We start from the raw sequence: 27,521 nt of genomic DNA, 5'->3' as shown, positions 1-27,521 counted from the left end.
ACACAACTCTGTGATGCTGTTTGCAAATGTTCGTTGGAACGATGGTTTCGGGAAACACCGACTCGTTGAACTATGATGATAATGACGGAACTTGCGACCATAGTTGGCTAACGATGCTTTTGAGAAACGCACCCCTGGTTTGCGCTTAGTAGATGCCGCCAAGGCAAGTTCAAAAAAAGCGTGCGCTGTACTGTGATTGGTGGCTCGTTTGACCAGTTACGTTTTTATCCACTCATAAATAAAAAGGAACGACTGAGTTTGAAAATGTAGTAGAGTAAAAAGTAAGATATTTGACTTTGAAATGTAGTGGAGTTAAAGTAAATGTCTCCCCAAATTTAAATACTTCAGTAAAGTACAGATACGCAAAAAAGCTACTTAAGTACAGTAACGAATTACATTTACTTCGTTACTGTCCACCACTGCTAATGTCTGTATATGGACATTAGGTTTTGACATTAATCCTGAAAAGTACACAATCACAAACATTTACATGGCAAAGTTACTGGACTCTAGCGCTTGCTGCAAGCATCCTGTATCTGTGTGTGTGTGTGTGTGTGTGTGTGTGTGCGTGTGTGAAAGAAAGAGAGACACACAGACATACAGAGAGAGAGAGAGAGATAATCCACGAATATGATGCACTAGATTTCATTGCGTTTCTTGTTGTGCTCAACAGCCGAATCCCGGACATTTAGGGAATATACAGTGGGTACGGAAAGTATTCAGACCCCCTTCAATTTTTCACTCTTTGTTATATTGCAGCCATTTGCTAAAATCATTTAAGTTCATTTTTTTTATCATTATTGTACACACAGCACCCCATATTGACAGAAAAACACAGAATTGTTGACATTTTTGCACATTTATTTATAAAGAAAAACTGAAATATCACATGGTCCTAAGTATTCAGACCCTTTGTTCAGTATTTAGTAGAAGCACCCTTTTGATCTAATACAGCCATGAGTCTTTTTGGGAAAGATGCAACAAGTTTTTCACATCTGGATTTGGGTATCCTCTGCCATTCCTCCTTGCAGATCTTCTCCAGTTCTGTCAGGTTGGATGGTAAACTTTGGTGGACAGCCATTTTCAGGTCTCTCCAGAGATGCTCAATTGGGTTTGAGTCAGGGCTCTGGCTGGGCCATTCAAGAACAGTCACGGAGTTGTTGTGAAGCCACTCCTTCGTTATTTTAGCGGTGTGCTTAGGGTCATTGTCTTGTTGGAATGTGAACCTTCGGCCCAGTCTGAGGTCCAGAGCACTCTGGAGAAGGTTTTCGTCCAGGATATCCCTGTACTTGGCCGCATTCATCTTTCCCTCGATTGCAACCAGTCGTCCTGTCCCTGCAGCTGAAAAACACCCCCACAGCATGATGCTGCCACCACCATGCTTCACTGTTGAGACTGTATTGGACAGGTGATGAGCAGTGCCTGGTTTTCTCCACACATACCGCTTAGAATTAAGGCCATTTATCACCATCTTGGAGTCCTTCAGGTGTTTTTTAGCAAACTCCATGCGGGCTTCCATGTGTCTTGCACTGAGGAGAGTCTTCCGTCGGGCCACTCTGCCATAAAGCCCCGACTGGTGGATGGCTGCAGTGATGGTTGACTTACTACAACTTTCTCCCATCTCCCGACTGCATCTCTGGAGCTCAGCCACAGTGATCTTTGGGTTCTTCTTTACCTCTCTCACCAAGGCTCTTCTCCCCCGATAGCTCATTTTGTTCATGTGATATTTCATTTTTTCTTTTTTAATAAATGTGCAAAAATGTCAACAATTCTGTGTTTTTCTGTCAATATGGGGTGCTGTGTGTACAATAATGAGGAAAAAAATGAACTTAAATGATTTTAGCAAATGGCTGCAATATAACAAAGAGTGAAAAATGTAAGGGGGTCTGAATACTTTCCGTACCCACTGCAGAAACCGGACAGGATGCTTAATTATGGTTTGATTTTTTTTTTTTTATTATGTCAATGTTAAAAAAAAAAAGGCAAGTGACAGAGAATTAGTTTAATGCAACATCTGATTATTCCATCAGGTTTGACTCTAAATGTTTCAGCATTAGCAGATTTTGTATTTTTGTGACATTCATTTTACAATAGTTTTTAAGCCACCTGTAGTTGCTATAAATCCCTAAATTCATCCAGACCCTTAGCTGCTCGCCATTACCAGTAACGTTAGTCTAGCTGACAACGACAACTAAGTGGAAGTGTGGAGCTTACGAGAGGAAGTCTCTCACCATAATGGCGCCACCCATTATGACTCAGGAAAAAGGTGGATAGCTAGCACCAGTCATGCACAGTGTAGATGCAACACAGTATTGTTAAAAAAAGTGGGAAAATATGTGCAGAATGAAATGTGTGATTTAATTTAGCCCCAAAATCAAAGGACTGAAATTAAAATTTGTATTTACAAAAAAACTATTTGTTGGACAACTGACCCTTCACTTCTCTAAAAGTGCTTCTGACCCATCCTGTCTTAGCCCTGCTGCCATTACTCTGACACGCGTTTGCTATTTTCCAGTGACAGCATATGGAATTAATGTGTGTTTGAGTCATTTTAAGCAGGATTTATCAAAATAAAATAAAAAAATTAAAGAACGTTGTTGCTGAGTCATTTGTAATAGTGACACATGTTACTCATAGAGGATACCCGCAGTGTTTTTATTTTTAGCTTTTTTATATCTTTAAATAAATCTTGAGAAGGACATGTTATGGATTAAACTATCAGCCGTCATTCCCAAATTAACATAACATCTGCAAACACACCTACATTTGCTCCAAGGTAAATTAAAGCTAATATTAAATGTTACTTCTTTTATGTATTGATTCAAATCATAAAAGTGATTGTAAATAAACAGTTTAGAGCATCAAAATTAGTGTGTTATGAGATGTTATAAACAGCTATTCCCCGTCTGTCGCTCTCTCGACGTTGTGTCGAAGAAGTGTCAAGTTCATTCAGAAATTTTCTTCGGAGCCGATGGTCGTGTATGCAGTCAGCTGCGAGTTACACACCCGTTCCTGTTCCTCTGACGCTGCCTGCTGTTGGATTCTATGGCGCATTACAGCGGCTTTCTCCTTCTCTGCACGGTAGTGCAGTTTGCCCCTGGGCAGTTCGACAGCGCAGTTAAAACCATTATTTTCTCTAAAAGAGCAAATACAAAGCTGGCATTGAACGTCCTTTTCAGGACGCGTCTTTTTAAAGACGTCTTTCCATCTATGTGTAGTTTCTGGATGCGGTTGATTTCTCCCCACCTATGACGGTCATAAAAGCTGCCTTGCATGCCTGGGCTGCGATAACACAGCCATAGCAGCATTGCGGTCATGGCTTTCTTTTGTCATGAGAGAAAGCCACTTCAGCCGCCCCCCGCGCCTCGCCTCTTTCCTACGGGATTGGGGCAGGCGCCGCGGGCGATGGAGGCGATTTGGGGATAATGACGGGCTCCGTTAGCCGGGTAAATCCCCTCAAACTACCCGCCTCCCAGGCACGCTTGCTTGCTTCCGTCCGAGCTCGGGATTAGTGCGTCCCGCTTCGTGGCCGGCCTGCCGGTCCCTTGAGCTCCCGGAATTGGATGACGTCATTGCCGCTGCATTGGAGAGCATTACTGCCCAGTCTGAGCCTGACGCACAGAGGTCTGCTATGCTTTCTCGGGTACTGCGAGCACTAGGCTGGACCGAAAAACCCTGTCCCCCCCTCACGGCTACTTGATTTGTTATGCGGGCATGTGCGCAGCTCACAGCCCCCCCCGGTTCCTTTCTTCCCGGATGTGCATGACGAGTTGAGTAAGCTGTAAAGGGCACCTTTTACTGCCCAAAACCAGCTTCTCGCTCCTCCACTCTCACTACCCTCCGCTTCCCACTGCATGCCACGGCCCCTCCTGCAACCAACACCAGGCCAAGGCACTTTAAACATGTGCTTGGGTAATCCTGTTCTTAATGTGCTGCAGGAACTGCGCTCAATGACCGATCGTGCCCCCCGGGCCATGAAGGTCAGAAGCGCCGGCACTCGAATGGGCGATGGCCACCCCTGTGGTCCAGAAACGCAATCTATGGACTGGACCTGGTCGAAATCACACATTTAAACTTGCGTCCAGCATCTAGATTGGTTCGCAGCGGTAGACCTGAAGAACGCGTACTTCCACGTCTAAATTCTGCCTCGACACCAACCCTTCCTACGGTTCGCGTTCGACGGCAGGCATATCAGTACAAAGCCCCCCCCCTTCGGCATGTTTTCACGAAAGTCGCAGAGGCAGCCCTTGCCTCGATCCAAGAAGCAGGCATTCGCATACTCAATTGGCTCATTCTGGCCCACTCCTGAGAGTCACGACAACGCTTGCCCAGCAGAGAGTGGAGGCTTCACCCCCAGTCGATGCAGCTGATTTGGGAATGGTTCGGCAAGGACCAGGTAGAACTGTTTGTCTCCCGAGAGACCTCCTACTGCCCGCTCTGGTATGACCGAAAAGAGGCTCCCCTCGGGGCAGACGCACTGGCACACAGCTGGCCTGCGGGGCTGCGCAAGTACGCATTTCCCCCAGTGAGCCTTCTTGCACAGATGCTGTGCGAGGTCAGGGAGGACGAAGAACAAGTCACACTAGTGGCTCCCTAATGGCCCACCCGGGCCTGGTTCTTGGACCTTGTACTCCTCGCGACAGCCCTTCCCTGGCGAATTCCCCTGAGGAAAGACTTTCTTTCTCAGGGACAGGGCACACTCTGGCATCCGCACCCAGACCTTTGGAACCTCCACGTCTGGCCCCTGGACAGACACGGAATATCTAGCTGGTCTACCACCTACCGTTGTAGACACGATCAACCAAGCCAGAGCCCCTTCTACCAGGCATCTTTATGACCTGAAGTGGCACTTGTTCGCAAATTGGTGTTCTTACCGGGCCAAAGACCTGCAGAGGTGTGCAGTTAGGTCAATGCTCTTATTTCTGCAAGAGAGGCTGGAGGGGAGGCTGTCCCCTTCCACCCTAATGGTGTATGTCACTGCCATCGTGGCCCACCACGACACAGTAGACGGCAAGTCTTTGGGTAAGCACGACTTAATCATCAGGTTCCTAAGAGGCGCCTGGAGGTTGAATAGCCCTCCCGGCCAAGACTGTTCCCCTCCTGGGGTCTCTCGGTGGTCCTCGCGGGACTCCAGAGACCTCCCTTCGAGCCGCTAGAATCAGTTGGATTCAGGGCCCTCTCTCTTAATCCGTTTAATCCCACTGCTCACAATCTTTTTTCTTATTTCTGGAAGCTCTAAAAGTGTTGTTTTTGGCAATGGGCAAGAAATTCAACTTTTAAATGAAAAAATAGATTGTCTTGATTAAAATGTATCAATGTCATGTGACTAGTGCGAAAGGTCACATGACCAGATCAGTTTACTTCCTGCTTGCACATCTAGAAGATGTCTTCCTCAGACTACTACAAAAAGAAGTAAGTAAAACACCTTAATTAACAAACAGAACTATCATATTTTGTACATATATTCTTAAAAGGGTCTACTAATCATATATTTTGAGAACTATACTCCTGCATATATATTTTGCTCGTAAGAGGTGTAAATTTGTTAATGGTCACAATTGTGACCGGTAGTATAACACAGTGTTTCAATTGAAATCACAGGTTTTAGCTGTTAATCCTAGTTATCATTAGTTTATTTTTACACAGTTTAAAACTATCAGATGTGTTGGACCTCCTAGAGGTACGTGACCCCCCCAAGTGTTGTGTGCAGCCTAACCGTCATTCCTACACTTGAAAAAGAGGCAATTGAAAGTGACTGTGATAGTGATGGCTCAGATTGGGAGTACCAGGGTGAAACGGCCCATTTACCAGGTAGACTATTGAATGGCGATGCAGAGGTGAACTATCTGGAGGATGAGACAGATGTTCATGAGAACCAATTGGTTCTCCCTAGCAGACATATGTAGAGCAGCGGGTTGGGCAACACCTAATACCCTTGCGAGATTTTTACAATCTCAGGGTGGAGTCAGTATCGTCCCGTGTTTTCTCAGGTCCGAGCCAGTAGAACTCGGTAACATGCTGACGGACTGGGTGGATCGCTTGCACCTAGCGCCCTTTCCCTCGGCCGAGGTAAAACTGTGTGCCCCAGGAGATTCCGCATATTCGGATCCCTGGATGATTCCTCCCTAGCCCTTGTGGGTCCGCAGTTCAGTGGAGGAACTCGCCGACCCAATCCACTGCAGGTACTTAATCTACCCTGTACTGGAATAGGTGCTTCACAGGCCAAGGACTCCTACGCAGACTCCCCCTGTGAATATTATCCGTGGTATGGTCCCCTTACAAAAGTGGACTCGCGTCTCCCTTAGGCAGTCCCAGCTGCCCTCTGGTTGCCGTGTTGTAGCAACTCCCCCCTCCTTGAGGCTGGATCTAACACTGCGCCACTTTCCACATGTAGCCTAAAACCCCATGGGATGTATTCACCACTCTTACCTCCCCTGCCGGGCAGGTGTGGTTTCCGCAGGGTCTTTCCCCTTGAAAGAATAGGAAATTGGGTAAGACCCCCTTTCCTCGATGTAAGGACCCCGGACGTTTCTTGCTCTATGCGGAGAAGCATAGAGAGAAAAGAGGCCCAGCCAGGCTCGGCCCGTTCCCAGGTTGGCAAGCATCGCCTTGTTCCCCTGTCTAGGGTAACCAGAAGGATTCCAACAACTTTTTTGGGGCATTGGGGAAGAGTACGTGCAGTCTGACATAGCTGGTTGCCTGTGCACGTAAAATACTTGCCCGCTCCTGTGTCAGCAGAACACGTACACGGCTCAGTGCATGGCGTGATTTAAATTGGACCCCTAGTGTTGCTTCTTCGACACAACGTCGAGAGAGCGACATACGGGGAACGTCTAGGTTACGTATGGAACCTTCGTTCCCTGATGGAGGGAACGAGACGTTGTGTCCTCCCGGCCACATCGCTGAGCTGAGCCACTGTAGTGGTTCCTGAATGAACTCGACGTATTTTCTCGCCTTTATACCCATATGTCCGGGGCCAGGGTATGCAAATACTGTCCGCCAACTTCACAATGGCCTTTTTTCATAGATCAGAGGCATATTCGGCGCTCAAGAGAGACCCCTAGTGTCGCTTCTTTGACACAACGTCTCATTCCCTGCATCAGTTACATACGTAACCTAGACGTTATCTTGCGCTAATGTAATTAGATGTGTAATTGCTATTAATTAAATTATTTCTCTTTTCAAGTGATTGATATTATAATTTGCCTCGATTCTGATTCACAGTCTCCACAGTTTTTAATCGAATTACTGTGTAATTTAACAATTTCTTTTACAAAAAACATGAGATAAATATGCATTACAATGTCACTCTTCACACCAGCCCATGTAAAAATATTATCCATTCCATTTATGAGAATATTTTGCCTTCATGGCAATCTCCCAATCATTCCAATGGGGAGTTCTGCAGAGCTTGTCAGAGCGAAGGGTCAATTAAGAATGTTTGCTTTGTTTAGTTACTGTTGTGACAATTTAGCACGTAACAGACCCAACACTACTGTGATGTGAAATATATACATGAACAGCCACAACATTAAAACCACCTGCCTAATTTAAGAGGAGGGAATCTTCACTGACCTCACGATTTGATTACGATTCAAAGGGTAACGATTAGATTATAAAAACAAAGATTCTCAATGCATCACGATGCGTCTTATCCTTCAATTTCTTTCTTTTTTCAGTTTCTTCATAAATATGGCATCATCATTTATATGATTTACATTTTTTTATTCTGTTAAGTACTGACAACATTTCTCCCGAATTCCAAATAAAAATATTGTCATTTTAGAGCATCTATTTGCAGAAAATGACATGATATATATATTAGGGTTGCAGCGGTATACTGGTTTCACGGTATACCACGGTTTGAAAATTGACAGTTATCATACCATGTAAATTTGCTTATCTACAGTATTGAGAAAAAAACGTCAACTTGTTTTTGTCAACTTGTGAAATACACACACACACACACGCAGGCACGCACGCGTGCGCAGCGGAGAAAATGTGAAGGCGAGGGGGTCCAACATGAGTGTGTGTGTGTGAGTTAAAGCAATGTTTCTCAACTGGTATATTCGGACTGGGTCGCAAGCCAGAGACGAATATGTAAATGTATTTTTTATTTGTGCAATTTAGAAACATTGAAGTCCCTTCGTGCCTGTATGTTAATCGAACTCTTGCAGTAATCATGTACATTAAATTAAAATGGGGTGCCTGGGTCTCGTCTTTGGATATAAAATACACGGAATGAAACAAAAGGAAACTTTGACTTCTAAAATGTGTATGACTTGCTTTTAGTACAAATATTTATAGTACACGTTCTCAAATTCAAACCTACAAGCTCTCGAGTTTTGCAGCACTGCCTTCTAACTGAAGTCCAACATGTGCGTAACTGGTCTTTAGACTTGACTTAAAATGGAGAAAGTTGCAAATGAACAGTCCTTGGAACAGTTTAACCAACGTCAGAGTTGACGTCATTAAATGCAATGTCAGTGATATTCCAAGGCTCAATTAAAGTGATGGAGACAGCGCGATCATGGCAGATCTGGGCCCACTGCAGTGAAATAAGTTCAATTTCCTTCAGAGTGGGAGTTCACGAGACACAACACTGTAAAATACGAGACTGAATCCACCTTCCTAATCTTCTTCAGTAAAAGGATCGTGGCTCTCAAGTTCTTCACCACTACACAACTCAAGATTAAAATCTGGATTTTTGTTTTGCCAGTGACTAATGAAATTAATATTTTAGTCACATAGCATAAAATGTGGTCATATATGCGATTTATTTACACACTATATAAAGGTCTGCTCTTCCATCAGGGCAAGTATTTTGCTTGAAAAAAAAAAGCCAAGTTGACAGTGCGTGCTATGACATGCTGTGAATTTTTAGATATTGATTTTGTCAAGGTAATAGTTCTTGAGAAATATCCCATGTAAAAAAGCAGTACACCTAAAAATGAAATGTTATCAAAATGTAATCAACTTGTACGGCTTTCTTTCTTCCATGGAACACAAAAGGAGATCATTAGCTGAATGTAATGCTTAGTTGCTTTGCACTTTCATTGTATGGAAAAAAAAAAACAATAAAAGTAAGTGGTGACTAAGGCTAACATCCTGCCTTATCCATTCAAAAGAAGAAAATGTGTCATACATGAGTTTTCACTTTTGAATGAACCCTCCCTTTAAACAATACATTTACAAACCAAATAAAAGTGAATTATACAGGTGAATAAATGCCTGTAACTTTTTCATGTTGATTAGAAAACATTTTATGAAAACTGTCTCTCACCTCATTAATGCATACATTGTGAAGACTTTCTGAGCTTTGGTGTGGTAGAGCTATCTTTCATGATAAGGTTAAGGTACCACTAGGGGCCTTGCTCTTAAACCAGCGTGCTGCGTGATATCAAAGGCAGCAGAAATCTTTTCATCATGCCACGAGTGAATGTATTCATCCCTGTGGTGCAACTCCACATGAAAATGTCTCTCAGATCTGTGGTGCAGCTGAAACGTGTTGCCACGTGCCATACTGTCAGTCAATGTGAGGAGCTTTGAATCGTGGAATCTGACACTTATGATCATCACTTATCTACTCCCTATGACTCCGAAAACCAAGACATCCTGCAAAGAATTACAGTTTTTCGCAATTTATTTTATACATCTTTACAAACTATGGTCAATGCTCAAAACAATTCATACAGTCTACAAAACAGACTCTTAATTTTGCAGAACAATAACATTTCACTGCTTAATGAAGCACTCTGTTCTTTTCTGATAATGCAGTTATGAATCCTAAATGCTAACATCAAAACTATAGTCATGTTCTCTTTATAATTCAATATATTAAGACTATTGACACACGGTTATACTATTTTAAACAAGTATATTAAGTTCCACAATGAAAACCTGTGATCTTTTTTGTTCTTTCTTGGAATTTCTCTAAATTGATGCATTCGTCAAGCCTCTCATTTCTGTTCAAACAGAAATCTGTGACACTCGCTTGCCAAAATATCTGTGTAAACCTCCTCTGTTGCTTTGAGAAGAGTTAATTTGTCATTGAGGTTGTGATCTACTGTAACACCAGAGAAGAGCTCTAGAACTGAATATAGAAAAGCAGAACATGGTGGAAGGAATGCCATTCACAAACTCAAACCACACACGCACAGCAATAGCAGTCTTGCTATATTGTATGGCCCCAAGACTGCACAACAAAGCGCATATGGTGATTTTGGGTCCTCATTGACCAGCAACATTTATTGTGGCATGCTGACCAATGACATTCTCCGGAGAGGAAGACCATACATTTCTCAGAGAGGACATAATTTGGTCAATTAGAGTGGATCTGAGTTCATTTAAGCCTCTTCTGTAGCTTCTCTACTCTACAATCTTCTCACACTCTTTCCCTGCTCACCTGTTCTTACACCATCTCCTCTTGCTCATACTTCTTCAACACTTTCAATGCCCATCGTTGAAAATCTTCCCCTTTCCTCATCATCGCTTCCTCCTATTCTATTTCCATCTATAGTGCTGTGGAAAAGTATTTGCCCCAACCCTGATTTCTTCTGTTTTTGTGTATAATCTCATCCTAATTTCAACCTAATTAAAAAAAATTCATCCTAAATCTAATATAAAACAAAGGCAATCTGAGTGAACACAAAATACAGTTTTTAAATTATAATGATATTTATTGAAGCAAAAAAGTTATCCATTACCAACTGGGCCTGAGTTGAAAAAGTATTTGCCATTAAGATACTAAATCCCCAAATCTTTAAAACTGAATTCATAATGGTGTTCAGCTAGACTAGACACACCCAGGCCGGATTACTGCCAGCCATGTTCAATCTAAATAGAACTTTTTCAGCAGCATGAATTTGGCTAAAGGGTCTCACCCAGTAGCAAACTATGCCAAGGTCAAAAGAAATTCCAAAAATGATGAGGAATAAGGTGATTGAAATACATCAGTCTGTGAAGGGTTACAAAGCTATTTAGTAGTGAACCTTCCCAGAAGTGGCTGACCTTCCAAAATTCTTCCAAGAGCACAGCGACGACTCATCCAGGAAGTCACAAAAAAAATCAAGGACAACATCCAACATCCTTACTTGAACCTGATTGAGATGATGTGGCAGGGCCATTCATGCTCGAAAACCCTACAATGTGTTTGAACTAAAGCAGTTCTGCAAAGAAGAGTGGGCCAAAATTCCACCACAGCGTTGTGAAAGACTGAAAAGTTGTTTAGATATAGGTGTTGGATAAATTGTTTGCTTCAATAAAAAAAAAAAATGATAAAAAAAAAGAAAATATATATATACACTGTATATATATATTTGAAAACTGTAATTTGTTTACTCAGGTTGCCTGTTTTATGTTATATCTCGTTTGATGATCTAAAACAATTTACACAAAAGTACACAAAAACAGATTAAATTAGGATGAGGGCAAATACTTTTAAACAGCACTGTATCCATTACTCCTTCTTCATTCTCAATATGTCCATTTTATTAAGCATTTTGCTGCAGTTTCCCAGTGAAATGTCAGCAGGGAGCACCAAAAACGAGTGAAATGTTGTAACCAGATGAGAGAGAGAGAGAGAGAGAGAGAGAGAGAGAGAGAGAGAGAGATAGATAGATAGATAGATAGATATTTTAATGAGTAAAACGTACCTCTCTAACCAAAAACTTTAACCGAAACCTAACCAATAGTGTCTTAAAAGCAAATGACAGGTGAACAAAACAGACATTTGTACCCTAAACCAATGCCTAAACCTAACCGATAAGGGTTGAAAAAGCAAATGCGATATGAAAAGCATATTTTCTGAAGCAGCCACTTCATTTTGTGTTGCTACTATGACACTTTCATCTCACGTATCAACTTGTGTGTTTGGCTGAGCTCAAGACATGGTCTCCTAAATCTAAATTCCAACACTCTATCAGGTGAGCTTCCATAGAAGCTAATCATATTGGAATAAGTGTGTAAATGTAGGTTGGTCAGTCACACAAGGGTTAAAATATATAATTTAAAGTGTTTCGATGTCATAGCTGTGTGTGAGTAATAGTGTGAAAAATAAGTGTTTATAAAGTTATAATCAGTTGTTGTAGTTATGATAAGTGAATGAAATGCACAGTTGCTATAGCACCTCTAGTGATCATTTTATGAGGAAACTGTGGCGAAAAGTAAAACGTGGCATGTAAAAGTACATTTGAAAATTTTTTGTTATAGTAACTTTCATTCTGTGAGACTACATTGTGCAAATTCATGATAGTTAGTAGACAATATTGTGAAAAATGTAGTAAATTGCATTTCCTTTGCTGTGTAAATTACTAATCCAGCAGACATTAATATGATGCCATTCGACAACCTGACATGTGCATTTGAAAGATTTTATTCAGTTGCCCGTGTTTACCATTTTGAAAGCATAAACTTAGATCAGAGAAATGTGTCTGTAAAAATGAAAGCACAGGGAAAAAAAATTGTAAATCAAGAACATCATTCTTCTGACTGAGATTATATTTGTTCATACAGTATATCCAAACTAGAAGGTCTTCATTTAGTTTAAGCATAGAACTATCGTCTTCTATTTCATATGGTTCAGTTTCTTCTCCTTCCCTACAGTTTACACAGATTAGTGAGACAACCCTGTACGATCTTTTCTGCCATTGTCAATGTACTATTCTTCAGTAAGTAACTGTCATTCAGTGATATCAATGCAGTTTAAAGCTCCTTAAAGAACGATATACAGGTCTGAATGTCCTTTCTCAATCACTCATCACTTGTCTTTCCAAAACCATGGCCAATCTGGGACAGGATCACTTTGGATGGAAGATCTAACTTATTAAATTGGATAGGATTGATATTTTACATCACAGGACCTTGATAGTCAATCAGATATATGACTGGCATCCTTTTTTTTTTTACCACAAAATTTTTTACCACTCAAACTTGACCACAATGATAATGGAAACTGAGCATTGCGGGCAATGGTGTGTGTGCTTGCTATAACATGATCACAAATGTAATAACTGCAGTATAGTCTTTTACAGTAATTAGTATATATGCTTTTGTAAGGCCCAAGTGATCAACAGTGTGCGACTGACTGCTCCAGCCTTTAAAAACACCATGAAATATAGAGGTGTGAATCTTCACTGGCCTCACGATTCGATTACGATTCAAAAGGTAACTATTCGATTATAAAACTATTCTCGATGCATCATGATGCATCTTGTTATTCAAATTCTTTATTTTTTCAGTTTCTTCAAAATGTATTTTTTACTCTCTATTTTTTCCCTTTCAGCTTTTTATTTAACAACTGTTCCCCTTTTGTCACTCACTCGACATTGTGTCGATGTAGTGACACTAGGGTTCGCTCTTGAGAGCCCCGAACACCCATTCTTTGATAAAAGGCCAATGAGAATTGGCGAGTTTTAAATTTTATGCATTTGGCAGACACTTTTATCCGAAGCGACTTACAGTGCCTTTATTACAGGGACAATCCCCCCGGAGCAGTGTGGAGTTAAGTGCCTTTGCTCAAGGACACAATGGTGGTGGCTGTGGGGATCGAACCGACAACCTTCTGTTAACCAGTTCAGTGCTTTAGCCCACTACGCCACCACCACTCCATGCCTGCCTCTCCCCCAGACATACAGGTATAAAAGGAGCTGGAATGCCCTCTCAATTCAGGTATTCTCTTCGGAGCCGAACGGTTTTACTATCAGTGACCTGAATACTACTGCTGTTCCATTCACCTCTTAAGAAGCATATGCTGTTGGATATACAGCGCATTTCCAGTGGCTTTCTCTCCTTATGAAGTCATAATCAGCTGCTGTAGTTATAAGTGAATGAAATGCACAGTTGCTATAGCACCTCTAGTGATAATTTTACGAGGAAACTGCGGCAAAAAGTAAAACGTGGTATGTAAAAGTACGTTTGAAAATGTTTTGTTATAGTAACTTTCATTCTGTGAGACTACTTTGCGCAAATTCATGATAGTAGACAACAGTGTGGCTAATGCTTTCCAACCCATCGCGGTGGATGGCCAGAACCATCCGACTCGGTTACGCCCTGGTTCCTTTCTTCCCAGAGTTGCAGGACGAACTCGGGTCGTGAAGGGCACCTTTCGCTGCCCGAAACACACTTCCAGGTTCGTCCGCTCTCACTACCCTCGATGGCGGGGCGGCCTATGTGTACACGGAGGTCCCTAAGGTGGATAAGACAGTTAAGATGCACCTGTGCCAGCAGAACGCTGCCACATGGCGGGATCATCCGGTGCTCAACTCCAGGGCCTGTAGGACTATGTCGTCTCAGGCGACAAAAGCCTATGGTGCTGCTGGACAGGCCACCTCTGCCCTGCATGCCATGGCCCTCCTGCAGGGACACCAGGCCAAGGCACTAAAAGAACTGCATGTGGGTAGTCCTGATCCCGATGTGCTACACTTGGGCAGGCGAAGTCCACCTTGGTGGTCCAGGAGCGCCATCTGTGGCTGAATCTAGTCGAGATGAGGGACGCAGACAAAGCAAGCTTTCTCAATGTGAGACAGTGAGACTTTCCTTGAGACAGACAAATGTCCGCTCTGTGCCGGTTTCGCAGAGCAAGGTAAGTGCTTTGAGCCTCAGCACAGCCGCCTCGGGTGGAAGCAAAGCTCCTCGACGCAACGTCGCCTGCTCCCACCCGCCATGAGGACCCACACCCAGGTACGTCAGGCGCAATCATCCCCTTAGTGCCCCTCGCCCGGACGTGTAGCTATCGCTTTCCAATCCATCGTGGTGGATGGCCAGAACCATCCGACTCGGCTACGCGATTAATTTTGCAAGGTGCCCGCCCCTTTTCAGTGGCATCCGCACAACAGACACCTACAAACTGGGCTGGGGCGCATTGTGCAATGGGCACGTAGCTGCTGGTTTCTGGTCAGGACCATGACTGGCTTGGCACATCAACTGCCTAGAGTTGCTGGCTGTACTACTCGCCCTGCGGAGGCTATTGCCGTTGATCCAGGGCAAGTGTGTGTGGGTCCGGTCCGACAACACAGCGACAGTAGCATATATAAATTGCCCACAAAAATGTCTGTGTCAAACAACTGGCATAATAATATTATATATTAATATTATTAGTTAATATTTTTAACCAACATCAGTCCTGATCATAATTTTCAAGATTTTAACCATTTAAATGCCAGTATAATGCCACTGTTGTTTTTTACACACACACAAAACACAATTTTAGCTACATCTTTTATTCTATTCAGGCAGTACAGCTGATTTGGAGTCGATTTGGCAAAGCACAGGTAGACCTATTCGCTTCCCGGGAATCATCCCACTGGCCACTCTGGTATTCCCTGACGGGAGCTCCCCTCAGGACAGACGCGCTAGCACACAGCTGGCCCTGGGGGCTGCGCAAATACACATTCCCCCAGTGAGGCTTCTTGCACAGACCCAGTGCAAATTCAGAGAGGACGAGGAACAAGTAACCCTCGTGGCCCCATACTGGCCCACCCACACTTGGTTCTCGGACCTCACGCTCCTCGTGAAAGCACCTCCTTGGCAGATTCCTCTGAGGAAGGATCTTCTTTCTCAGGGATTGAGCACAATCTGGAACCTGTGCCCAGTCCTAATGAAACCTCCAAGTCTGGCCCTTGGATGGATGCGGAAGATTTAAGTGGCCTACCACCAGAAGTCATAGACATGATCAATAAAGACAGAGCTCCCTCTACCAGGCAGCTTTATGCCCTGATGTGGCGTTGTTTGCAATTTGGTGCTTCCCGAGCCGAAGATCCCCCAGAGTCGAGTCAGTGCTTTCCTTCCTGCAGGAGAGGCTGGAGGGGTAGCTGTCCCCCTCCACCTTGAAGGTATTTGAAGCCGCTAAAGCCGCACACCATGACACACTGGATGGTCAGTCCCTGGGGAAACACGACCTGATCATCAGGTTCCTCAGAGGCGGAATCCTCCCAGGTCATGACTCTTCCCCTCATGGGATCTCACTGTGGTTGTCTTGGGCCTTCGGAGAGTCCCATTTGAGCCGATAGAGTCAGTCGAGCTGAAAGCCCTCTCCTTAAAGACGGCCCTCCTGATGTTGACCTACCCTTTTAGGCAGGATGTGGTCTCCACAGGGTCTTTTCCCCTGAAAGAATAGGAAAGGAAAAGAACACCTTCCCAGCTGCATATGATAGCGTTAGATGGCCCCAGCCGAATCTAATACTCTATGGAGAGAAAAAATAGAGAAAAAAATTATGTGGGGAACTTCATGACGTCTTTTTGGGCCATTGGGGGAGGTCACGTGCAGTCTGATGCACCTGTTATTACAGATGCAGCAGCCTGCTTGCACCTGCAACAGAAGTCATGGTTACTGTCATAACCTCCGTTCCCTGTTGGAGGGAACAAGATATTGTGTCCCTCTTGCCACAACACTGTACTAGCCACTGAAATGGCAGGACCTTGTCTTGGCTCCTCAGCACAAAACCTGAATGGAGTGGGCATTCCAGCTCCTTTTATACCCATATGTCCAGGGGAGTGGCATGCAAATTCCACTTGCCAATTCTCATTGCCCTTTTCTCAAAGGATGGGAGGTGTTTGGTGCTCTCAAGAGCAACCCCTAGTGTCACTACATCGACACAACGTCTCATTCCCTGCATCAGAGAACGGAGGTTACGACAGTAACCATGATGTTTTAAAAAATCAGAATGAGTCACATTACATAAATTGACCTTTTACATTCAGTATGAGACGTCAACAAAACATGGAACATCCACAAGAGTAAATAAATGGTTCTATAGTTTAAAAGATTATCTCAGTTTTTTCAGTTTCTTTCTTTAGAACCTTATCAAAAAATCTCTTAAAAGCACAATAAAAAAATATAGGTTCACCATCAAAACACACTGAATGCTATTTTAAGCAATGTAAATAATTTAATTAATATTTAAAATTGATCTATGCCATGCTATTAATTTTCATTTTTAACCACAACTGGAAGTTGCTGGTTCAGGATGAGAGATATATCTGCTTCTATAAGAGTGCAGCTGTAAGCTTCTCCTCTCCTCACCTGCACAGGTGATAGTAAAGCGGTTTAAATAACGCAGCTGTTGCTTCAAAAATTTATCATCAGGTGTGCGCGCTGTCCTGACAAGCGAGTGATTGGCAATAAAGCAAAAGCCAATGAAATGGAGACGCTCTTTTGCAAAAGTAGAGAAAGGCATCAGGGAAAAAAAGAATTAAAAGAAAACGTCACCAACATATCCCGAACCATGCCATTATTTCAAAACAGGAAGTTTGGGCCAGGTATATACTTTTTAAAAGCTTCATCAGGGAACGTAGTTTACATCCGTAAACTAGACGTTTCCCGTCTGTCGCTCACTTCGACGTTGTGTCGAAGAAGCGACACTAGGGGTCCAATTTAAATCACGACATGTGCTGAGCCGTGTACGCGTACTGCTGACAAAGGAGCGGGCAGGTATTTTACGTGCCAAAGCGACTGGCTGTGTCAGGCTGCACGTACCCTTCCCCAATGCCCCATAAAATCATCAATGCCTTCTGGTTCTTTACCCCGACAGGGGGGAACAAGGCGATGTGCTAAGCATGGGAGCAGGCCATTTTAATGCTATCATACGCATCGGGGAAGGCGATCTTTCCCAGTTTTCCTATTCTTTCAGAGGGGAAAGTCCCTGTGGAGACCACACCTGCCCAGACTGGGGGAGGTATAGAGTGGTGAAATACATCATAGGGGCTTTTAGGTCACATGTGGAGAATGGCGCGGTGGTAGATCCTACCTCATTGGGAGGGAGGAGTTGCTACAGACACGGCGACCAGGGGCCAGTGGGAACTGCCCAAGGCAGACACGGGTCCACTCACAAGGGGACCATACCGCGGAAAATATACACAGGGGGAAGTCCACGTAGGAGCCCGACCTGTGGAGCACCTATTCCAGTACAGGGTAGACTGAGTACCCGCATTGTATGTGGTCGGCGAATTCCTCTGCTGAATTCATGGACCAGAGGGATAGGGAGGAGTCATCCAGAGAGCCGAGTTATTGGGATCACCTGGGATAAGAGCGCACGACTTTACCTCAGCAGAGAGAAAGGGCGCTAGGTGCAAGCGATCCACACGATCAGTTTGTCAGCGTGTTACCCAGTTCCACCAGCTCGGACTTCAGAAAACACAGGACGAAACCAAGTAGATACGCATAGCACGTACCGGACACAGCAACAAAGGGCCAGGGTCTGCCTCCTCCAGCGCTTGCAGGTTCACTACCTGGTCCCTGAATTGAGTGGTAGGAACCTTGGGCACGTAGCCTGGTCGCGGTCTTAGGATCACATGAGTGTCTGCCGGACCGAACTCCAGGCAAGTGTCGCTGACAGAAAACACTTGCAGGTCCCCAACCCTCTTGATTGAGGCGAGCGTGATCAGGAGGGCCGTCTTCAGGGAGAGGGCCCTGAGTCCGACTGATTGTAGTGGCTCGAAGGGGGGTCTCTTAAGGACAGAGAGGACCACTGAGAGATCCCAGGAGGGGAACAGGCTTGGCCGGGAGGGATTTAACCTCCGGGTGCCTCTTAGAACCTGATAATTAAGTCGTGCTTACCCAAAGACTTGCCGTCTACTGTGTCGTGGAGGGCCAAGATAGCGGCTACATACACCTTCAAGGTGGACGGGGACAGCCTCCCCTCCAACCTCTCCTGTAGGAATGAGAGCACTGACCTAACTGTGCACCTCTGTGGGTCTTCAGCCCGCAAATTCGCGAACAAGTGCCACTTCAGGGCGTAAAGTTGATTGGTAGAGGGGGCTTTGGCTTGGTTGATCACGCCTACGACGGTAGGTGGCAGATCAGCTAGATCTTCTGCATCCCATCCAGGGGCCAGACGTGGAGGTTCCAGAGGTCTGGGTGCGGATGCCAGAGCATGCCCCGTCCCTGAGAAAGAAGGTCCTTCCTCAGGGGAATTCGCCAGGAGGGGCAGTCACAAAGAGTACGAGATCTGAGAACTAAGTCCGAGTTGGCCAATAGGGGGCCACTAGAGAGACTTGTTCCTCGTCCTCCCTGACCTTGCACAGCACCTGTGCAAGAAGGCTCACTTGAGTCGCTGCTGGCTCCGAAGGAGGAGATGACGGGTGAGTTGTGATATGTGGCGGGAGCGTTTGCTGCCTTGGCTATTTATGTACGCTACCGTGGTGGTGCTGTCTGATCGGATCAAGACGTGTTTGCACTGAACCAGTGGGAGAAACCTCCGCAAGTCAAAGAAAACAGTCAACAACTCTAGGCAGTTGATGTGCCAGCGCAGCGGGGCTCCTTTCCAACGGCCCGTGGCTGCGTGCCCATTGCACACGGCGCCCCCACCCAATTTGGAGGCGTCCGTAGTGACCAGGACGCATCGGGAAACCTGCTGCAAGGGGACTCCTGTCCGCAGAAAGCAGAGGTCTGTCCAGGGTTTGAAGGTTTGGCAGCAGGAGGGGGTGATGATCACATGGTGCGTGCCGTGGCCCCATGCTCATCTCGGGACTCGAGTCTGGAGCCAGTGCTGAAGCGGTCTCATATGCATCAACCACAGCAGCGCGACCGCCACAGAGGATGCTATATGCCCCAGGAGCCTCTGGAAATTTTTTAAAGGGACCACTGCACCCGGCCTGAAGGCGGCGAGGCATTTCAGCACTGACTGAGCGCACTCATTGGTTAGCCGCGCTGACATTGACACTGAGTCTAACTCCATGCAGAGAAAAGAGATGCTCTGAACCAGGGCAAGCTTGCTCTTTTCCAGTTGACCTGAATCTCTAAACGGCTGAGGTGCCTGAGCACCTGGTCCCTGTGGGCAGGGGCCTGGCAAATTGAATTGCATAAATGAGTCGAATGGTCCTGGCCAGCCAGCATGACGGATTGGGAAGTGAGACCCACGCGTCCAAACTCCGAGCTAGGGGCACTAAGGGGACAGTTATTTTTGACGTACCCAGCGGGGCGGAGCAGGTAATGTGGCGTCAGGAGGCAAGGGTGCGTCCCGAGGCTCTGGTGCTGAGAGAAGACTCGAAGCACTTACCTTGCTCCGCACACCCGGCAGGGGGCGGGTTAGTGACTGGGAGGAGGTCCCGTGGAGGCGTCCTCTGGACTCGTCATAACCGGCCGGCAGGGGAACACTCATGGGGCTGGCGTGGCTGTGAGTGGCGCGCAGACCCGAGGAACCAATCATCCAGCCACGAAGGCTGTGGGGAGGACGGAGGCAAGCATGTCCGACATCTGGGCTTCAGCCTCAGACTGGGCATGCTGGCCCGAAGCTGCTCCACGTCAGACGCCGGACCGCTCTCCGATAAAGCGGCGAGCTCATCCGGCTTGTGGGGCTCAAGAGGATAGGCAGGCTGGCTGTGAGGCGAGTCGCTGTTGCCTCGAGTCCGGACGGAAGTCAACGAGCGTGCCGGGGGGCGGGTGGTTGGCCTCAAAAAAAAAAAAACGAGCCCGATGCCATCCCCAAATCAGAAGCCACGGTGTCCTCAATCCCGTGGGAAGAAGGTGCGAAGAGGGGGGCAGCTGGAGTGGCATTCCTTCTGAGGAAGGAAAGCCGCGACCGCAACGTTGCCATGGTCATGTCCTCGCAGTGAGAACACGAGCCATCCACAAACGCTGCCTCGGTGTGATCGCTGCCCAGACACATGAGACAGCGCCTGTGGTCGTCAGGAGCGGAGAGCACTTTACCACATCTAGGAACTACACAGGGGCGGAAGGGCATCTTTATAAAGACGCAGCCTGAAAAGGACATTCAACGCCAGCTGTGTATTTGCTCTTTTAGAGGAAATAACTGTTTTAGAGAAATAAACTCTTTTAACTATGCTGTCGAAGCGCCAGGGGCAAAGATGCACTGCCTTGCAGAGAAGGGAGAAAGCCGCTGATATGCGCCTTAGATCCAACAGCAATCGCACTCAGAGATGGGAGGAACAGTGTGTGACTCGCAGCTCGCTGCATACACAACCAGACAGCTCCGAAGAAAATTTCTGAATGAAAGATGCATTTCCCTCCCTTTATACCCATATGTCCAGGGTATTGGCCTTTTCTCATAGATCAGAGATGCAAAAGGCGCTCAAGAGAGACCCCTAGTGTCGCTTCTTCGACACAACCTCGAAGTGAGCGATAGACGGGGAACATTTCCTGTCTTAGGTCAGTTATGGTCACTACTTTATTTTAAGAATGTAAAATATCCAAATAATAGTAAGGGAGAATTATTTCTTTTTTTAGCTTTTATTTCTTTCATCACATTCCCAGTATGTCAGAAGTTTACATACACTTTGTTAGTATTTGGCAGCATTGCCATTAAACTGTTTAACTTGGGTCATACGTTTTAGGTAGCCTTCCCCAAGCTTCTCACAATAAGCTGCAGGAATTCTGGCCCATTCTGGCACATTTCTATAGACAGAACTGGTGTAACCGAGACAGGTTTGTAGGCCTCCTTGCTCGCACATGCTTTTTCAGTTCTGACTACAAATTTTCTATCGGATTGAGGTCAGGGCTTTGTGATGGCCACTCCAATACCTTGACTTTGTTGTCCTCAAGCCATTTTGCCACAACTTTGGAGGTATGCTTTGAGTCATTGTCCATTTGGAAGACCCATTTGTGACCGAGCTTTAACTTCCTGGCTTATGTTTTGAGATTAAGCTTTAATATATCCACATAAATTTTCTTCATCATTATGCCATCTATTTTGTGAAGTGCACCAGTCCTTCCTGCAGCAAAGCACCCCCAAAACAGGATGCTACCACCCCCATGCTTCACGGTTGGGAATGTGTTCTTCAGCTTGCAAGCCCCACCCTTTTTCCTCCAAACATAACGATGGTCATTATGGCCAAACAGTTCATTTGTTGTTTCATCAGACCAGAGGACATTTCTCCAAAAAGATCTTTGTCCCAATGTAAACTGTAGTCTCTCTTTTTCATGGCAGTTCTGGAGCAGTGGCTTCTTCCTTACTGAGCAGCCTTTCAGGTTATGTCAATATAGGACTAGTTTTACTGTGGATATAGATACTTGTCAGTCAATTTCCTCCAGCATCTTCACAAGGTCCTTTTGCTGTTATTCTGGGATTGATTTGCACATTTTGCACCAAATTACGTTCATCACTAGGAGACGGAATGCGTCTCCTTCCTGAGCAGAATGATGGCTGCGTGGTCCCATGGTGATTATACTTGTGGACTATTGTTTGTACAGATGAACCTGATTCCTTCAGGCATTTGGAAATTACTCCAAAGCATGAACCAGACTTGTGGAGGTCCATGATTTTTTTCTGAGGTCTTGGCTGATTTCTTTTGATTTTTCCCATGATGTAAAGCCAAGAGGCAATGAGTCTGAATTAACATACATACACATGTACACCTCCATTTGACTCCAATAAGACAATTAGCCTATCAGAAGCTAATTGGCTAATTGCTTAAAGGCTTGACATACTTGGAATTTTCCAAGCTGCTTATAGGCAGAGTTAACTTAGTGTATGTAAACTTCTGACCCACTGGAATTGTGATATAGTCAATTCAAATTGAAACAATCTCTCTTTCCAACAATTGTTGGAAAAATTAATCATGTCATCCAAAAAGTTGATGTCCTAAAATAATTGCCAAAACTAAAACCACAAAATCTTGTTTTTGTTTGTTTTCCTATATATATATATATATATATATATATATTTAAGCAATATCACATGAGCAAGAGTGTGATATGGCCCTACATCAGCACCGCTGTGATACGGCCGCAGGCCGAGTGCCGTAGGTAATTATAGCAGTGCTGGTGTAGGGCCATATTGCACGATTGCGAGTGTGATATTGCTTATATACAACAGTTCAATGAACAAGTACATTTTAAAACATTAGGAAAAACCGAGTAGGCTACGGTCAAAAAACACATTTGTGCATGGAACTACTTTCTTCAGAATCAACAAATCAGAATCTGCCGTTGCTGGTTCAAAACAAATTATGCATCCAAGCCTGGGTTAGTAATTCAAAAAGTTAACTTTAGAAATAGTATCAAGGCTTGTGCTGTTTCTAACAAGTTATTGGATAAACAAGCATAGAGGGCTGGATGTGTGTGTGTGTGTGTGTGTGTGTGTGTGTGTGTGTGTGTGTGTGTGAGAGAGAGAGAGAGAGAGAGAGAGAGACAGATGGAGCGTGTGCAATCACCTGCTGCCACACCCAATCAGAGATGCGGTCAGTTTCTCAGTAGAAAATAGATGTCCAAGCAGGGGTATTCCTCTCTATTTCGCGGTAGCCGGTGTGCAAGTGTCATTCACTATAGAAACAGCGATGTCCTCCGCCATTTTAAACAGTATGTATCCAATGTGAAAACTCAGATAAAAGGTAAGCACTTGAGGTCTGTAATAAATCAGTCTGTTGTGTCTCTCAGCATGAGCCATAATCCTGAAGTTGTCAGTTTAAAGCCGTTTAAAGCTATTTCCTAGTTTTGGTAATGTATTAGTAATACGAGTGATCATGGAGTGCAGTTCTATGTAAACAATGACTAATGGATTCACTTTACGTCACCAACTGGCTCATTTTACACACAAAAATAATCTTTTCCCACCACCTGCTGGCTAACATATATGTAATTTCAAAAATAAAACCAGTAACTCCTAACAGATTAGTTTAGACACTTTACACTTTAGTTTAGAACAGCATGAACGCGGAGTGATACACACACAGTGAAGCCTCCGAGTGCTGATGCTGTCACATCATAAGTTCTCATGGAATCGTCCAATCACATATATATATATATATATATATATATATATAGAGAGAGAGAGAGAGAGAGAGAGAGAGAGAGAGAGAGAGAGAGAGAGAGAGAGAGAGAAATCTTGTTTTCACTTGTTTTCTTACATGTATGTCTATGAATATATGTATGTATTTATTTGTGTGTATGAAAACAACACTGTTTACTTGTTTTCATCTGAAATACTTTTTACAGAGCCTACAGACACAACTATCAAGATACTGATACCTCCATTTAAAAACTTCCAACAGAAAGTCTGTATTTTAAAGTAAAAAAATTGTTAGCATTAGCATGATGACATCGCAAGGTTGGGAATTAAGAATACATCACAAATCAACTTAAAGCAGAAGCCTTTAATTTCTGTGCCATCTGTGCCTACAAAAATAAGCAGCCCCTGCATCTAAATATGCATACTCCCCTACTATATAGTATGCCAAAAATAGTACGCTAATGGTGTAGAGTTCCCAAATCCTCAGTATTCACAAAACAGTAAGTGAGAAATACCTGGATGACATACAACATCCGGCGAGATTCTGAAGTGTGCATCCACTGGACACTTTACTTTCCCATAATGCCACAGGAGCTGCAGAGACATCACTTTTTAAATGCTAAAAAAAAACTACAAAATAAATAAACAGCAGACAACCGCGAGTCGAGCAGCTCTTTTCAACTCTAAGCACTATGTATACTAATAATGTTATTCTTTGAAGTTAAATGGTGCTTGTCTAACAAAACCAGTGTACGGTTGTTGTTCCTATGTCATATATTCGAGTCACGGGACAAATGCCCACATTCCTGGTTGAAATCTGTGCAGGAATGTTTTCATACTACTCACTGTCATGTATTTACTCGAATCGAAATAATACGATGACGGATAGTCTTGGATTGATGATTTTTATTTGCTGATTAACCAAACAGATTTGTCAGTTGGGAACTCATACAATTCAACTTAAATTGCTTTGGTATACTGCGCACACACTTGAAGGCACGCTCCCTTTTTATCTGTTATTATAACAGCCAATCTCAAACACTATTGCTCTCACAGCCAATCAAATGAAAGTTAACAGTATTCTAATACAAATACAACACTCACCAGGGCTGCGTTCAGCGCCGACAAAACGTTGCACAACGTTTTTTAAACAGAAACGGTGATGTGTTGAACGCACTGTTCTGATGACGCAAGAGTTGCAACTATGGCAGCTGAGAAGGCCATTCTTTGTGTTCTTTGTGAAGAATTTTCGGAGCCTGATGAAGTCGGTATAAATATGTGTTTAATACTGCAAAATATGCCCGATGTTACAGTTACTGCACTTGCCGCCCAGAACACGAGAGAACTTCCCAATCGAGTGAAGGGATTGCTGAAACTGAAATGGAAGCACACATCTTACCTAATTCAGACTAAAACATCTATTTAGCCTCACATACTGACTTGATTTGTAGTTCATACTGTTTTAATACCCTGTATTTTCTTTCTCATTTTTAGGAAAAGCACTTAATTACCATTGTTTATTTCTATACCAAATGTCATACACTTGCAATGAAGCTAAAAATATAGCCTAAACAACTACATCATTATGTTGATATCCTATATTTTACAATAAAACTTACGAGAAACATGTCTTCTAATATCCTCAGTTGATGCGTAAACCGAGCTGCATCGAACACATGTAAAATACTTTATCTGAACCCATTGTGTGAGTTCACTTTAATTCCGCGTGCTTTCTATACATGTTGCTGCTGACTGGACTGCAGTTCTGACACACCCACCAAACAAGAGAAAACGCATCTCAAACCCCGTTGCACACCGGTGCACGCCGTTTCCAGGAAACATGACGTTCAACCCGGAAACCGTAGCAAAACGTTGTGCACCGTTTTGAACTTGAACGTGCCCCTGCATACCTGAAGAATGTACATTTTTTTTCCCTTTTCTTTTCTTAAAGTGTGTTCTTATTGAGATGCAGTACATTATCTGACAGTAGCTGTCATCAAACAAATTTCCAAATACACATTTTACATTTTTTATGCATTTGGCAGACGCTTTTATCCAAAGCGACTTACAGTGCAATTATTACAGGGACAATCCCCCCAGAACAACCTGGAGTTAAGTGCCTTGCTCAAGGACACAATGGTGGTGGCCATGGGGTTAGAACCTGTGACCTTCTGATTAACAGCCCTGTGCTTTAGCCACTACACCACCACCACTCCTGCAATACACCATCTTCTGCCATTGGTCGAACTAACAGATAGCCCCGCCCAAAACTCACGCCATTTGATGAGCCAGTGTTGCTCTGTCAGCTGGCTAGGCCACTCAAAACAAACAGTTTGTGGTCATAAAGCCACAGTTTTTACATATTTTGGTGAAATCAGCCTAGGAATAGTGTACTTTCAATTGTCTCAACCATGTAAAATATATAAAAATTGAAAAATTATGTTTTCAATTTTTTAAGATGAAGCATCTTTTAAAAAACTAACATTTATTTGATTTCAATTAAATATATGTTTGTTGTTTTTGTTTTTAATGCTTTGTGGTAACATGTCAATGCTTCAGATTGTCCATTTAGGCCAGATTGATCCTGATTCTTCATCAGCAGGTGGAGAGGACGCGTTTCAAATTCCTCACGTTGATCTTCTTAAACAAACATCTTGACTGAAATGGCGTCATGTACATGGCAAAGCTCTCAACTTTATTGGTTATTTACAACGATGCTGCATACAAGGAAGAGGGTAATTTGTCCTGTTTCTGTCGAGAGACACTAACGCACCATTTCACAGAGCAGCTTTTGCACATCATTTCAATCATGACACCACACGACTGTACAAATGTACATTATATAGCCTCACTTTGATAATTATAAGCAAACTGTTCGGTAGCTTTGTACAGCACCGGCGTCACAGTCTTGTACAGGCTTAAGGATTTCTCAACCAGCGCCGAAAAAATATCTACAAACCCGGATGTCGACAAATATATTTCTTCTTCTGTAGTCTCGCGAATAACATCTTAGTAACATTTCTTTATACTGTCACGTACCGCCATTAATAACAATCTGGTATATCAAAACATATTAATGTTGGCTACACCAAAACACTCCCAGAGGCTATCGTTTTCGGAATCCGTGGGAAATAGAGTAGCAGTAGTCACAGCAGGCATAGATACTCCAAAAACATTTATGAACGATGATAGAAAAAATAACATGTCAAAATCTGACAACTGTTATATTCTGTTATGTTATATTCTTACCTTAAAGGAAGATGAGCGATTAAAAAAAAACATAGAAAGAGCTTGACTGTGATCGTGGACATGGCCATCGCATTCCGGCATTTAGAGGATAAATGTAGAGAAGCCATGATCACCATCTTCCTCTCAGACGGACGTGTCCCCTTTTATTTACTGCCTTTCTTCGCTATGACACATAGCAGATCGCGTTTGCTTTCGCGTCTCAGAGCCGTTAGCGCGACGCAACCGCCGTTACAAATGGAGGAGCGCGTCCTGCTGTGTGAAAACAAAGGCGATTATGCTGTATTAAAAAAAAAAAACGAAAGAAAGAAAGAAAGCAATAGATAAATGCGATAACCGCGGGTTGTCTTGGGGTCCAGTAAAACTGGTAAATATATGCGAATACAGAATAACGTGTAGATTCAAAGAGGAGCTGATGCACGCTGCTGCACCACACTACACATGCGTGGCAGAAATCAAATCAAACATGCTTCAATCAATAAAAGATTTCCGCTATATCCAGATGCTAACATGAAGATGCTTTGTGGAAGACGTTAAATAGTAGGCTAATGTGCCAAAAGCAACAATAAACGACACCAATGTTCAATAAACAAC

At 43.9% G+C, this 27,521-nt stretch overlaps 1 protein-coding gene across 1 annotated transcript in view; it reads right to left on the bottom strand.

The window, feature by feature from the left end:
* The window catches only part of LOC127625040 (gamma-aminobutyric acid receptor subunit gamma-2-like), a 165,044-nt gene extending 137,987 nt beyond the window's left edge, over positions 1-27,057 (bottom strand). The window contains 1 exon segment of the mRNA XM_052100093.1: positions 26,931-27,057. Within this exon segment, the coding sequence (XP_051956053.1) occupies positions 26,931-27,046 (116 nt within the window). The 5' untranslated portion in view covers positions 27,047-27,057.
* Positions 27,058-27,521: the final 464 nt, after the last annotated feature.

Source organism: Xyrauchen texanus, chromosome 31 (assembly GCF_025860055.1).
Source record: "Xyrauchen texanus isolate HMW12.3.18 chromosome 31, RBS_HiC_50CHRs, whole genome shotgun sequence".
Classification (NCBI taxonomy): Eukaryota; Metazoa; Chordata; class Actinopteri; order Cypriniformes; family Catostomidae; genus Xyrauchen; species Xyrauchen texanus.
Note: the sequence above shows the minus strand (reverse complement) of the source record. Positions and strands in the feature narration are given on the sequence as shown.